At 52.4% G+C, this 15,435-nt stretch overlaps 2 protein-coding genes across 2 annotated transcripts; one reads left to right on the plus strand and one right to left on the minus strand.

Annotated features, from left to right (window-relative positions):
• Nucleotides 1-3: 3 nt before the first annotated feature.
• Nucleotides 4-1,782, plus strand: LOC4349111 (cytochrome P450 89A2). The gene has a single exon (XM_015757248.3). The coding sequence runs from the start codon at nt 34-36 to the stop codon at nt 1,603-1,605; it is 1,572 nt and encodes a 523-aa protein (XP_015612734.1). The 5' UTR covers nt 4-33; the 3' UTR covers nt 1,606-1,782.
• A 2,760-nt stretch (nt 1,783-4,542) lies between these two features.
• On the minus strand, nt 4,543-7,143 carry LOC4349112 (cytochrome P450 89A2). Its single transcript, XM_015757933.3, has one exon. The coding sequence runs from the start codon at nt 7,066-7,068 to the stop codon at nt 5,509-5,511; it is 1,560 nt and encodes a 519-aa protein (XP_015613419.1). The 5' UTR covers nt 7,069-7,143; the 3' UTR covers nt 4,543-5,508.
• Nucleotides 7,144-15,435: the final 8,292 nt, after the last annotated feature.

Genomic DNA, 15,435 nt, shown 5'->3' on the forward strand with positions numbered 1-15,435 from the left:
CACACGGTACGCGGTGCTCGCGCTCACTCGAAGATGGACACGTGGCACGTCGCCGTCGCCGCAATCCTCGTCCTCATCCCCTTCCTCCGGCTCATCCTCTCCCGCCGCGGCGGCCGCGGCGGCGGGAAGCGCGGCCGCCTCCCGCCGGGTCCTCCGGCCGTGCCGTTGCTCGGGAGCACGGTGTGGCTGACCAATTCGCTGGCCGACGCCGAGCCCCTCCTCCGGCGCCTGATCGCGCGGCACGGCCCCGTCGTCTCCCTCCGCGTCGCGTCCCGGCTGCTCGTCTTCGTCGCCGACCGCCGCCTCGCGCACGCGGCGCTCGTCGAGAAGGGGGCGTCCCTGGCCGATCGCCCCGCCATGGCGTCGACGAGGCTGCTCGGCGAGAGCGACAACCTCATCTCGCGGGCCAGCTACGGGCCCGTGTGGCGCCTCCTGCGGCGCAACCTCGTCGCCGAGACGCTGCACCCGTCGCGCGTGCGGCTGTTCGCGCCGGCGCGCGCGTGGGTGCGGCGCGTGCTCGTCGAGAAGCTGCGGGACGAGAACGGCGACGCGGCGGCGCCACACGCCGTCGTGGAGACGTTCCAGTACGCCATGTTCTGCCTCCTGGTGCTCATGTGCTTCGGCGAGCGGCTCGACGAGGACGCGGTGCGCGCGATCGCCGTCGCGCAGCGGGACGCGCTCCTCTACCTGTCGAGCAAGATGCCCGTCTTCGCCTTCTTCCCGGCGGTCACCAAGCACCTCTTCCGCGGGCGCCTCCAGAAGGCGCACGCCCTCCGCCGGCGGCAGACGGAGCTGTTCGTGCCGCTGATCAACGCGCGGCGGGAGTACAAGAAACGGCAGGGCGGCGCCAACGGCGAGCCGAAGAAGGAGACCACGTTCGAGCACTCGTACGTCGACACCCTCCTCGACATCAAGCTCCCCGACGACGGCAACCGCCCGCTCACCGACGACGAGATGGTCAACCTCTGCTCCGAGTTCCTCAACGCCGGCACCGACACGACGTCCACCGCGCTGCAGTGGATCATGGCCGAGCTGGTCAAGAACCCATCCATCCAGTCAAAGCTCCACGACGAGATCATGGCCAAGACCGGCGGCGGCGGCGGCGGCGGCCAGCGCGAGGTCTCCGAGGAGGACATCCACGACATGCCGTACCTGAAGGCGGTGGTGCTCGAGGGCCTCCGGAAGCACCCACCGGGGCACATGGTGCTCCCTCACAGGGCGGCGGAGGACATGGAGATCGGCGGGTACCTCATCCCCAAGGGCACCACGGTGAACTTCATGGTGGCGGAGATGGGAAGGGACGAGAAAGAATGGGAGAAGCCAATGGAGTTCATGCCGGAGCGGTTCCTCGCCGGCGGCGACGGCGAGGGGGTCGACGTCACAGGCAGCAGGGAGATCCGGATGATGCCGTTCGGCGTTGGGCGGAGGATTTGCGCCGGGCTCGGCGTCGCCATGCTACATGTCGAGTACTTCGTGGCGAACATGGTGAGCGAGTTCGAGTGGAAGGAGGTCGCCGGCGACGAGGTGGACTTCGCCGAGAAGATCGAGTTCACAACCGTCATGGCGAAGCCGCTGCGCGCTCGTCTCGTGCCCAGAAGGGCCTAGATCACCATGTATGTATGCGTTAGGGTCACCGTTTCAGTAGCTTAGCTCAATCCAAATGCATGCTTCTTACTACTCTAGTGGAGTTCTTAATTAAACACTACCTAGTACAATACAATAACCTTTGTTCTGAATGATCAGTGGCGATATAGTGATATGGATATGATGCTTCTTAATTAATTAGTTTCTCTACTTAGTTCAGTACTTTTTACTTCCATGCTCTGAAATTCTGAATAGAGATGCATGATTAGTGGTGAAATGTAAAAATAGCCGGTGTAATTAAGGTGTTCCTATTGACCGAATCTTGCGAAAATTGAGATGAAACAATATATCTAACTCATTCATGTTTGGGCACGTAGTACGTTGTAAGGCGATCGATCGGTTGCTTAACCCGGATGATGAGACATATCTTCGTTGTGATGAAAAGAAGCTGTTTGATACGGATGCGCAAGCAGTTCAGAAAGCATGAGCATGATGTCCGCGGGTCGGAGATCGACCATCAGACGTCCGAACCGTGAGGAAGACGACGTATCTTAGCAAGTGCATCGTGTTGCTTTCAGCTAGCCTTTCATGGCATCAATGCTACTCCATGGCTAGTTGTGTAGACTCCAGTGGCAGGCAAGAGAGACGGACCGGAGAAAGCAACAGTAGTTCACACCGTAGTACCGTACCATGGTGTAGGACACGGCGTAATGTGTAAACATAGAAAATGCCGTGGATCAACAAACTTTACAGTCGTATATGTGAAGAAAATTTAAGCGAAAAAAGTATATCTGAGACCCTTCATCTTATCGCCGAGTTACAAAATCGTCCCCGAAAAAAAAAATAGAAATATGACATCGTTCAACTCACGAAACCGAGTCACTCTAAATCCTTAAATAGTTTTGTCCGACGCAACAGCTGTGTCAAAGTGGGAACCATATGTCAGTAACTACTTTCTCTTCTCTCTCTCCTCTAGTACTCTCCTTCTTGGGCACGGGCCACGTGGAGAAGGGCAGGCATGAGGGGCATGGTCGGCGGCCGGTGAGGCAGGAGCACGGCCGACGACGGGTGGGAAGAACCGGAGACGCGCGACGACGTCCTGCTCCTGTCAGTACCTTCCCCTTTCTTCCCTGTGCTCTTCTTCCTCCTCCCATCTCACGCTCTCTCGAATCCTCTCGCCCCTCTCATCATCTCCCCGGTAAGAAGGCAAGTCGTCCATATCTTTGTGTCTCCTTCAGCATGAGCTCGCATCAACCCCATAGGAAACCCTCCCATTCCTCTTTCCCGGCGGCTCGGCATGAAACATGTTCCACCACTCGCGTCATCCCAAGCTCGGGAAAAATTTCTCCCGGCGACCTTCGTGGACCTTCATCGTCTCGTCATATCACCGTTGCCCCTCACCTCTCAACATCTACTAATAACGCTAGCCACAGCACCGTACCAGCATCGCCTCCCTTCGGAATAGCCGAGCCATGCCCGCCATGTCCTCCCCACATCATCCTCCCTAAACACAACCATTAGTGACACCTGCACAGCAATCTCCGTTTGGTTGTGATCGGACATGAGGGCAACGGCGGCACAGATCGATCTGTCCCCGGTTCTCCCTACCCTTCGCCAGCTGTGCTCTTCCCCGCCGGCCATCGGTCGCGCCCGCCGCGTCAGCCCTTCTGCCCATCAACTATCGCCAAAGAAGGGGATGACTGGGGGAGAGAGAAGGGGAAGTAGCCACTGACCTGTGGGCCCATGTGGGTTCCACACTGATTCAGTTGTCATGTCAAACAAAACCGCCTATGGACTTAGAGTGATTTAGTTTTATAAGTTGACTGATGTCATATATATGGTTTTTGGTTCATGGATGATTTTATAAATAAATCGTCGACAAGATAAGGGGTCTCAGGTATACTTTTTCCAATTAAAGCAGCAGGCCGAGACCTCACGCTGGGCTGGATTGTCTCGCCTAAGGCTTGGGCTGGGCAAACTTCCCGCGATTCGCGAGAAACGGCCCAATTAGTTACGGCTAAGGCTCGCACGGGCCGATCGTATGCGTAGCAGGAGACACGGGGGCGCCGTGCAGATGGCCGGCAATGCCAGAGGAGTTACTTTCCAGTTTCCACCATTCATTATTTTACACACCAACGCTGCAGAGTAGACGATGCCAGGATCATCAAGGTAATCTGACTGAGCGAAAAACTCACAACGTACTCCCTCCGTTTCGAAATGTTTGACACCGTTGACTTTTTAGCATATATTTGACCGTTCGTCTTATTCAAAAAATTTTGTGCATATGTAAAATTATATGCCTACATAAAAATATATTTAACAATGAATCAAATGATAGGAAAATAATTAATAATTATTTAAATTTTTTGAATAAGACGAATGGTCAAACATGTGATAAAAAGTCAACGGCGTCAAACATTTCGAAACGGAGGGAGTACACACATAGGATATTCTCTTGGTATCTCTCGAGAATCGTAAAATTTCTCACAGAATATTCATTAAAGAAAGGAAGCTGCCAGTGCTACGTGCGATGATTTTGGCCGTTTGTTCCCTTACATTCGTATATGTACCGTATATAATAGAGTAAATTCCTTGTGTGCCCCTGAAAAGTTATTCAATCCCTTACATGCCCCTGAAACTTACTCGATTCCACCCTTGAATTTTTGATTGGATCCCCTACATACCCCTACCGTTAGATTGAGCAGCATTCCCTGGTTAGTTTGGTTGAAAATGTCTATAATACCCTTGAGGTTGGAGGAGCTGAAAACTAAGAACATGTTTGGCAGCTGGGTTTGAAACATTCATGACTGCACAGTATGTATTCCGTGAGACTAAAAAATTAGTGCATAAAATTAATTTCATTTTCTTTTGTTATAGCATTCAGTATTTTATAAAAAAATATAACATGACATTGGATCTTTCATGACCACTAACCGACACAGCCTGGGGGTAAAAGACAGTACCCCTAGCCGTTTACTCAAACACCATTGCAATTCATCAGCATATCAAGAGGATCGGTAGCACCATTTAATAGGAAGAAAATGAAAATACATCTAAAAGCATTCATACACCATCAGCAGTACACAAATATATTACTTTTTACATCATGAGCATAATGGCACAAGCCCATAACAGTTCAAGGCATCCGCCTGCATAAAGTCAAACAAATCAATCAAGAAACACTAGCAGCAGCAGCAGCTATTCGCATTTTGCTAATCAACGCAAGGGCGTATCATTACCGACGGCGAGGAGCAGTGGAGCAAGGAGGTAATAGGCCGGCGTCGGAGCCCCCGAGAAGAGGGTGAGGTGACAAGAGGGAGGGCGCGGAGGAGGCAGGGAGGAGACGGCGTCGCCATGACCGCAAGCAGAGTCGAGGCCGCGGCGGGATGCGGACTCGTCGCCGCGGCAGGATGCAAAGCCGTCGCCGCCCACCAGATGCGGACCCCGCCGCGCCACCGATGGGATGCGGACCCAGCCGCCACCGCTGACCGCAAGCAGAGCCGAGACCGCGGCGGGATGCAGAGCCGCTGCCACCGCCGGGATGTGGGAGAAGGGCGGCGATGCGCGTGCAACGATGGCTGAAAGCTGGCGATGTGCGGCACCGTGCGTGTGGGAACTATACTATTTTGGAGGATTTGGGGATCGGATGTGGCCCTGTGTTACCTAGGGTTGACAGAGGCATTTTCGCATTTTATGAAAATACTGACAAGCTAACACACACATGAACACAAACATCTGACGGAACCCAAACGGTAGGGGTATGTAGAGGATTCAATCGAAAATTTGGGGTATAGAAGGAATCAAGTAAGTTCCAAACGGTAGGGGCATGTAAGAGATTGGGTAACTTTTCAGGAGCAAACAAGGAATTTACTCTATATAATATACTGCACAATTATTTTCTCTAGGAATCGAGGAATGGATTAATTATTCGAGTGTACTCCGGGGCACGAGGCGCACGCGCAGCGGCTTGGCCATGACGGTGTTGAACTCCCGCTTCTCGGCGAAGTCCACCTCGTCGCCGGCCACCTCCTTCCACTCGAACTCCCTCACCATGTTGGCCACGAAGTACTCCAGGTGAAGCATGGCGATGCCGAGCCCGGGACAAATCCGCCGCCCGACGCCGAACGGCATCATGCGGATCCCCTTGCTGCTCGTCACGTCCACCCCCTCGCCGTCGCCGCCGGGGAGGAACCGCTCCGGCATGAACTCCATTGGCTTCTCCCATTCTTTCTCGTCCCTGCCCATCTCAGCCACCATGAAGTTCACTATGGTGCCCTTGGGGATGAGGTACCCGCCGACGTCCATGTCCTCCGCCGCCTTGTGAGGTAGCAGCATGTGCGCCGGTGGGTGCTTCCGGAGGCCTTCGAGCACCACCGCCTTCAGGTACGGCATGTCGTGGACGTCCTCCTCGGAGACCTCGTGCTGGCCGCCGCCGCCGGTCTTGGACTTGATCTCCTCGTAGAGCTTTGATTGGATGGATGGGTTCCTGACCAGCTCGGCCATGATCCATTGCAGCGCGGCGGACGTGCTGTCCGTGCCGGCTACGAGGAACTCGGAGCAGAGCATAACCAGCTCGTCGTCGGTGAGCGCGCGGTTGCCGTCCTCCGGGAGGTTGATGTCGAGCAGGTTGTCGACGTACGAGTGCGTGAACGTGGTCGTCTCCTTCTTCGGCTCGCCGCCGTTTTTCTTGTACTCCCGCCGGGAGTTGATCAACGGCACGAACAACTCCTCCTTCCGCCGCCGGAGGGCGTGAGCCTTCTGAAGACGCCCGCGGAAGAGGTGCCTGGTGATCGCCGGGAAGAAGTTGAAGACGCCCATCTCGCTCGACATGTAGAGCATCGTGTCGCGCTCCGCCGCGCCGATCGCGCGCACCGCGTCCTCGTCGAGCTGTTCGCCGAAGCACATGAGCACCAGGAGGCAGAACATGGCGTACTGGAACGTCTCTACGACGGCGCGTGGCGCCGCCTCCGCCTCGCCGTGCTCCTCCCGCAGCCTGTCGACGAGCAGGCGGCGCACCCGCGCGCGCACCGGCGCGAACAGGTGGGCGCGCGACGGGTGCAGCGTATCGGCGACGAGGTTGCGCCGCAGGAGGCGCCACACGGGCCCGTAGCTCGCGCGCGAGATCATGGTATCGCCCTCGCCGACGAGCCTGGCCGAGGCGGCCTGGCTGGGGCGATCGGCCAGGGAGGCCCCGCTCTCGACGAGCGCCGCGTGCGCGAGGCGGCGGTCGGCGACGAAGACGAGCAGCTGGGAGCCGAAGCGAAGGGAGACGACGGGGCCGTGCCGCGACATCAGGCGCTTGACGACGGGCTCGGCGTCGTACAACGAGTTGGTCAGCCACACCGTGCTCCCGAGCAACGGCACGGCCGGAGGACCCGGCGGGAGGCGGCCGCGTCTCCCGTCGTCGCCGCGGCGGAAGAGGATGAGCCGGAGCAAGGGGATGAGGATGGCGATCGCGGGGACGAACAGCTGCCAGGCGTCCATGGCGCGAGCGATCGAGGTGCTCGACGACGGCCACCTCGTACTGTGCTGGCTACTTCGGGGCGCCTGTTTTATAGGGGTGTTTAACTGTTAGTTTACGCTTGAAAAATCGTCGTATGAATCGTTTTATACTACTTTATTTACTTGATCGTATCACAGTCATGATCTCGATTGACTTGGCGAGGAAGCTTGAAAGGATCAATCAAATACTGATATGATGAAATGAAAATTGGTATAGAATGGTAATACGTGCTTAGCACATCTGGTTTAAAGAGTTCATAAGTATAAAACGTCTGGTAACAGAGTTAAGGAAGGTAAATCTTACTTATACAAGAGTGTAGATCAGTAGATCGAGCTTAAAAAAATGTGCGAACAGATTCAAATAAGTATTTCTGAAGTTGGATACCGATAGTTATAACATATGTGAAAATAATGAAGAAAAAACATAATTGGCTGAAAAGTAGAAGTAGGTGAAGAAACGAACGAAGAATAGTTATAATTGATTGAGATAAAAAGATAGATGAAAAAATAGTTTTATTTTAAAACAGAGGTGAAGCGGTAGGAATAGTTTCACTTCAGGAGGCATGCACTGGTAAGTATACCTGGCCAAATGGGCCGTGCCAAGCCGGGCCGGCCCGAGCACGGCAGTACTGTAGCCGGCCCAGGCCCGGCACGGCACGCCAGCCTGTGGGCCGTGCCGGCACGGCCCGTTATCCCGTGCCGTGTTTGGGCCGATGCCTCAGCCCGTGGGCTGGCACGGCACGGCACGGCACGTTTACTGTAGCGTGCCGGCACGGCACGGCCCAGGCATGGCACGGCCCACCGGCCCATTTATTTTTCCTACGATTTTCTAATTTTTCCCATATATTTCTCATATTTTTTATTTTTTTCCACATTTTATCCTATTTGTACCATATATTTTATGATATATTTCCTAAATTTTCCTCACATTTATCCTATATTTATCATTTTTTCCTTTATATTATGTTTTTTCTGCCTTTTTTCTTTTTTTCCCCTCAAATTTCAATTTTTATGGGCCACATGTACTAGTGGGCCGGCTACCAGCCCACGTGCCACTACAGTAGCCGTGCCGGCCCGGCACGGCCCAGCACCTTCTTGGGCCGTGCTTGGGCCGTGGCCTTGGCACGTGGGCCGGCACGGCACGGCCCGCTACAGGAGCCGTGCCTAACGGGCCGTGCCCTAGTGGGCTGTGCCGTCGGCGTGCCGTGTCGTGCTGGGCCGGGCCGCCCGTTTGGCCTGCTATACTGGTAAGTGGCAACAACTAAGTATATCTTGCTCCATGCTGATAGTAGCAATTTTTTTTAACATGATCATTTTTTATGCCCAGTCAATACGATATGTTGATAACAAAGCTATCAATGGAGAATACGAACGATATGGCATAGTATCTTTTGGTTCTGTATGTGTCCTATTCATTAGGATATTATCTTCGTTTAATATTTGTTGGAAAAAGTACGAATTACACCCCTGGACTATCGAGGTCGACCGAATTACACCCCCGAACTCAAAAACCAGACATTCTACACCCTCAACTATTGAAACCGGGCAAATTACCCCCCTAAGCACTGTTTTAGGTGGTTTTGGGATAGACTTGCTGACGTGGCAGTCCAGTCAGCATTTTATTTTTTTAAAATGGTGGGACCCACATGTCATACACTCTTTCTCTCTTCCTCCATCTCTCTTTCTCTCTCTTCGTCGGCCAGCAGCAGGCAGCGCCGCGCACACCGGCACGCCATGGTGGAGAGGCGAGCGCCGGCGAGGGGATGCGATGGGCAGCGGCGCGCGGGGGCAGGCCGGCGGTCGGCGCGAACGGCGGCGCGCGGCGAGGTGGAGGGGATGGGGGAGAGGTGGGCGCCGGCGTCCATCGCGGAGAGGCGGGCCGTCGTGGCGCCGGCCGGCAGCATCTTGAGGACAACAGCGTGAGGCCGCGGCGGCGGTGGTCCAGGCGGAGCACGAGCGGGGCGGGCAGAGAGGAAGGAGGTGAGGAGGCCAGGGAGCGGGCTGAGGAGGGAGGAGACCGGCGAGGGAGCGGGGAGGCCGGGAGAGTCGTCGGAGTCATCCCCCAGCCGCCACCGTCGTCGTCGTTCGAGCCGCTCCCGCCAGAGTACGATGAGCCCAGCCATACTCGTTGCTGCGACGACCACCTCTGGCCCGACGACGACCGCCGTGCCCCGCTACCCTTCCCCGACACCTGCTCGCTCGGATTTGGCGCGGCGGCGGAGAGAAGCGCCGCCCGCCTCCTCCCTCTCGGCGCGCTCGCCGCATCCCCTCTGCGGGCGCTTGCCGGCATCCCAGCCCGTCTCGACAGCCTCCCCTCCGCTGTCCCCTCCTCCCGCCGCCTCGAGCTCCGGCGGGCGCGGTGGGGAGGGCGAGACGGGCGGCGGGCGCCGAGGACATTGAAGATGACAACAGCGAGCTCGGGCGTGCGCGCCGACCTCCCGACGGCCCGAGAGAGAGGGGTGAGAGGGGGGCACTTCGTCGCCCTCGCCACTTCGCCGCCCTCCGCCGCGACAGGGGGGCACGGCGCCATCACGCCCGCCACGCCACGCCCGCCGCCTGCCCCGGCCCCACCACACCCCGCCGCGCCTGCCACCGCGCTTGCCGCCCGTCCGCGTGCCGCTGCCGCCGCCCACTGCCCGTTGACACACGCCTGAGAGAGAAGGGGAGGGGAGGGAGAAGAGAGAGAGGGGGAGGGAGAAGAGAAAGAGAGATAGGGAGGGGTGGGGATCTGACAGTGGGTCCCACTAATTATTTTAAGAGAGGGTGGATGAGGTGGAGGCTGACATGTGGGGCCAGTGCCACGTGTGCGGCCACGTAGGACTGCCACGTCAGCAAGTCTATCCCAAAACCACCTAAAACAGTGCTAGGGGGGGTAATTTGCCCGGTTTCAATAGTTGAGGGTGTAGAATGTCTGGTTTTTGAGTTCGGGGGTGTAATTCGGTCGACCTCGATAGTTCAGGGGTGTAGTACTTTTTCCATATTTATTTGAGCTAAAATATTGTTCCCACTAGTTGATACCTCGTGCTTTGCTAGAGATATGTGGATTTATGCATGTTATACATTATAGAAATGGTATAACATGCATTTATCCACATATTTTGCTGCAAAGCGCGGGGGTATCAACTAGTTACTAGCTTATTACTTGGTACTTTTTACTGTAATCTTTTCTGAAATTATGAATAGATATGCATGATTAGTTGTGAAATGTAAAATAACCAGGGTTCGGAATTTCCAAATCATGATTAAGGGTTCATTCAGATTATAGGATAGGAAAAATATAGGATTGGGAAAGTATAGAAACAGGAAAGGAATCTAAGTGTGAAACATAAGAATGAAAAACAAAGGAATAAAAAAAAATGAGGACATTCGGATAACATGAAATTAATTGCCTGGGATTTGCATGCAGGAATAAAAAAAAAGAGCTTAAGGTGGACGGATTTTTCATATACTTTTCATGTGAAATCAGCATCAAAGGAAACTTTTCTTTGGATTTCCTACAACCACAGTTTTCATGATCTGAATGACAAGAAAGGAAAAAAAATTCCTATGCACAGTATTCCTCCGAAAATCACGTGAAGATCCTCTAATCCGAAAAAGCCCTAATAGTGGGAACTGAACAGGCCTTCATCGACGGCGACCAGCCCGCCAGCTTGCCAGTTGGGCTAGATTGCTGGAAAGAATCACTTAAGTCCTTTAAGTTGTTGTAGAGTCTAAAATTCTTCCCTATACCGAAACAAAAGGTATAACTCATCCTCAAATTCACCATACCGTGTTAACTTTGGTCCTCGACAATATAGTAGCCCGACTGACGCGATGAGTGTGACCCATGTGGGCGGTGGGCCCCACATGTCTCTAGCTAAATCTTCTCCCTCTCCCTCCTCTCCCTCTCCCACGCGCGCCGGGAATGGCGTGTCATCGGTGCCCGTCGTTGGGACGCAGCCACGCCTCCGCGATGACTTCGCGCGCCTCCAGGACTAGAGCGGAATCAAGTAGCTGGCAGAAGCGGCGACGAGGTCTCCGACGCCTTGTTGAGCTAGGTCTTCCTCGACGGCTACGACGGCTGCCTGCTACCGCGTTTTCTAAGTGTCTAACGCGGTATTCCCAGCTATTGGGTGTTGTTTTCTCCCAAATCCCACCTACGGCTCCACACTGCCACCACCTTTTCCTCCACAGCTCGTAGACTGCGACGCACTCGCGCTCGCTCGCCTCCTCGATCTCTGACCGTGTCCGCTCCACCGCGTCAGTCCACCGCACGTCGTCGATGTGGCGATGGGGGCAGGCCGGTCGTCACCGTCATCGTCGACAGCCGCGGCCGACGGGTGCTCCATGTCGAGACGATCGCATTCCACACATGATACTCGTCAACTTAGTCCCAGAACTAGCTTGTGCACCATCCGGGCGTAGCGCTCGACCACGGACCACCGCTAGGAAATGAGCCGTGCGCGCGACCATCGTGGCGTAGTCCAAGTCGCCGTCATCGCCTTGGACGGCCACTGCCAAGGTCGTCGTCGCCACCGCCGCCGCCAGCCTCCGCCTTTCTCTTCTCGATGTGGTGAAATTGAGAATCGCCCTCCTCGTCGTACACATACTTCCGAATCGCTGCGCTGCGTACTATCCATCTTTTCTTTGGGGGGCTGCTATATAACGGAATCCCATTTTCTAACGGGAAGATCCCGAGTAGGTATCAGGTGTGATACCTATCAGGTATCAGATGATTTTACACACGTTTTAGGTGATCCTTGCAAAGTATCATATGATACTTATCAAGTATCTGTAACATACTGAAAATTAGCTATTTTCTAATTATGCATCATACCGGTTCTTACGTTTTTATTAACCTCCTAAACCTAGGATATTATAATTAAAGAGACCTCCTAAAATTAACCTGCATTAAATCTCTTTCTGGTATTTAATTTCTTTTGTGTCTTTCCTTTAAAAATATATTTAGTTAAATTAAGGAGTTTCTTGATTTTGGGTTTTAATTTAAAAACCTTCTTTTGACTAAAATTCTTTTATTCAAATTTAGTTTGAAAACCCCTTTTTATTTTTATGAATCATGGTCCAAGAAATCCTCCAACACTATCCTTGAACCAAAACCGAAGCAATTCCAAATTTATTGGAATTAATTGTCAATCTATCCTTTGATTCCAAACCTATCCTTAGTCCCCTTTCCAAATTTGTATCCAAATTCCTTCTTCCAATCTAGCCGTCAATTTAATTCCTGTGGCTTGATTTCCTCCTCGGCACAAGAATAATATTATTACGAATATTGTGAATAATTGCTCTTGTGCTAAGAAAATAGATTATATCTTTGTCATTCAAATTTCCTATTAGCCTCAAACAATTCTTTGAAACCCATGCCATATGTTTTGAGGCTAAAACCCTATTTATCCTTCTCCAACTATCTTGTTCCCACCTTCCTATTTACATATTAAATTTTATTCATATATCGCTCACCCTTCCTATTTGAGTGCTTCCAAATAAATTCCCTCAAACTCCACCTCTAAATATTGCACTCAAATATATTAGGAAATCTCTTTTGTGAATTCTTTCTGAATTCAAATTCTTTGCAAAACCTAGTTTTGCATATTAAGTATTCAAATTAGACTTTTTCCTTTTTGTCATCGGGCCGAAACTCCGTTCTTTCTTCCTTTTGGCCCAATTCTTTTATCTTCTATTTTCCTCCTCCCTCTCGGGCTGCCGGCCCAGCTAAGCCGAGCCGGCCCAATTCGGCCCAGCCAACCCCAGCCGAACCGCCCCCTCCTCCCAGTGCGTGTCGTACACGCGCACGGCGCACGCCGCCGCAAGCTCCTCTTCCGTCGCCGCCAAGTCGCGCCGCCACCGTCGCCATGTCGTGTTCATCAACTGCCGCCGCCGTCTTTCCGTCGCTGCTAAGCAACCGCAGCCGACGTCAGCCGCCACCTCACGCTGCCGCCGTCAGCCGCCGAGCCGAACCGACACTATCGGCCAATCGAAGACAGAGCCGGCGCCGACTTCCCTTCCTACAGGCCGATGCATCATCGTGTTTGCCTTCACCTACTCCTCCAAAACCGCCATAAGCAACCGACCTTCGCCGCCTATAAATAGCCGGCGAGGTACCCTCCTTTTCCTCACATCAACAGAGCTTGAAGCTCTGCTTCTCTCTCTCTCCTGCCATGGCAAGCCCTCACCAGTCATCGGCCGATCTCCCTCACTGGAGCATTGCCAACCAAATACTTGCACCATCGGGTTCGCCTCGACAAGGAGAATCCATTTTACCTATTTCCCCTCTTCCCTAACCACTTCATCAAGCCACCATAGCCACCTCTTTTGCCGCCGGAGGCAAGCTCTTCCACTCGCCGTTCCGGCTTCCTCTCTAACTCCCTTCGCTTGAAACTGCCTTCCCCGGATGCGCGTTGTTCGGGAACGCAATCCGCCACCGACGTTGCCGATCCCCGGCTACCGGAGCACCGGCGCCCAATCCTCTCCCTCCTCTGTTACTCGGCTGGGAGCCTGGAAGAAGAAGAAAGGAAAACGAGAGGAAGAAGGAGAGAAAGAAAAAGAAGAAGAAAAAGAAAAGCCTGACAGGTGGGTCCCCTGCACAGTGACTTTTCTCATTTTCTAGATTTAATTCAAAACCCAATCTTTAGAAGCCCATATCTCCTAAACCGTAGATCCGATTCCAATAAAACTTGGACCTAAATTTATCTAAATTCAAACCCTATCTTTTGACACCAAATTTGCTATTTTATAATTTTATTTGAATCTATTCAAATATCGTTTGAATTTATATTTGCCTTTTCAAATATTTTCTTTTGTCCCAAATTACCCCTTTAGCCACTAAAAAGCCGTCGGTTGGAACTTTATGCCTTCCATGGGGACATTCGTGGTTTTCTATCCTCGACGTCGAACCGTTGGTTATAAAGCCCGGCAAAGCCCAAACCCAAGGTCGAAGTGTTGCTCCTGGCACCCCACGCCTTGATGCGTACAGCGGTCGGAGCTTCACTATTCCCTCGACCTCCACAGCACGCCGCACAGTTAGCTCTCGGGCTCTGTGTGATCCTAGCCGCTCCGCCACCACTCACGGTTGTCGGAGTAACACTTCCGCCCCACTAAACCCACACAAACCTCCTATCCCTCTAACCGTTATGCTGTCTGTTGACACCGGCTAGAGAAGATACCAAACCTAGTCGTTATGCTCTAGCATCGACTACCACACAACCAAACCCTAGCCGTCCTAACCATTTATCGTTTTCTTGTTATTTTATGGCTTTTATTGAATTTAGTTCTTCGTATTTCTTAGTAGTCTATTATCTTTTGGATGGCAACCTGTGATGTTTCGAGGATCGGATAATCAGGTTGCCTATCTCGGATTTGTTTGCGTTGGAGCAAGGCAAGTTATTATTCCACCCCTTTGAGCATTATTATCCTATATTCTATATCTCTATTATTCCATGCATTAGCCATTCATGATTTTAAATGCATAACTTGAACATATAGCAAACCAGATATATGCTAGATTTTGCTTAGCCATGCCTAGTTAGATTGCATAAAATATAATGAACTTAGATTGGAACAGTACGGTAGAAATGGTTGATTTCCGGGTGGCTAGTACTGTTCCAACCGACATAAGATTGCCAAGTACATGTGAAGAACGAACGAGTACGACCGCAATTCTAGAATGGGGACAGACTTAGCAAAGTAGGTTATCTAACAAAGGTGGTACCTCTGTATAGTGGTTCTTCTTTAAGTCCTCGCGCAGGAGGCAAATTTACGCCGAGCAGGGCGATTATAATATTTACCGAGGCGCGGGTAAATATATTGATTATTGCGCGCTGTGTGTGTATTGTGAAAACCTGGTTGGGACGACGGGGGTCTCTCAACCAGTTCTCTCTAAAGACCTCGGGAACGCCAGAACTCCTCTCGCTGCTGATAACGTTACGTTCAGAGCGCATGAGGATGAGAGTTCATGGAACAGGTGCCACTGATGTTAGTAACCGAAAAGCTTTGCCATGACTAAGCTGATGAATATTAGCATGTCATGGATTGCGGGTAAAGCGTACATCTACTGCAGTATGAGTATCTCTGAAACTATTCGAATAGCCGTGCTCACGGATATTGAGCATCGGGACTCACTATGGCATCTTGGTTAGAAATATAACTCCAGATTTATTAAATACTGTTGCATTTCAACACATTATAGACTTTCTCCTTCTAATTTCTCAGCTTTCTGCAAATAGATCTAGCTCTACTCAAATACTATTATTTCATACATTCATACTTAAATATAATAGCTTGCTGAGTACGTTATACTCACCCTTGCTTCAACCCCTCTTCTTTCAGAGTTAATTTGGAGTTCTTGCCGAAGCC

This window comes from Oryza sativa, chromosome 10 (assembly GCF_034140825.1).
Source record: "Oryza sativa Japonica Group chromosome 10, ASM3414082v1".
In the NCBI taxonomy this organism is placed as follows: domain Eukaryota; kingdom Viridiplantae; phylum Streptophyta; class Magnoliopsida; order Poales; family Poaceae; genus Oryza; species Oryza sativa.

What these genes read in the sequence shown, in the direction of transcription:
- LOC4349111 (XM_015757248.3), top strand. Translation starts at nt 34, where the DNA reads ATGGACACGTGGCACGTCGCCGTCGCCGCAATCCTCGTCCTCATCCCC.
- LOC4349112 (XM_015757933.3), bottom strand. Translation starts at nt 7,068, where the DNA reads ATGGACGCCTGGCAGCTGTTCGTCCCCGCGATCGCCATCCTCATCCCC.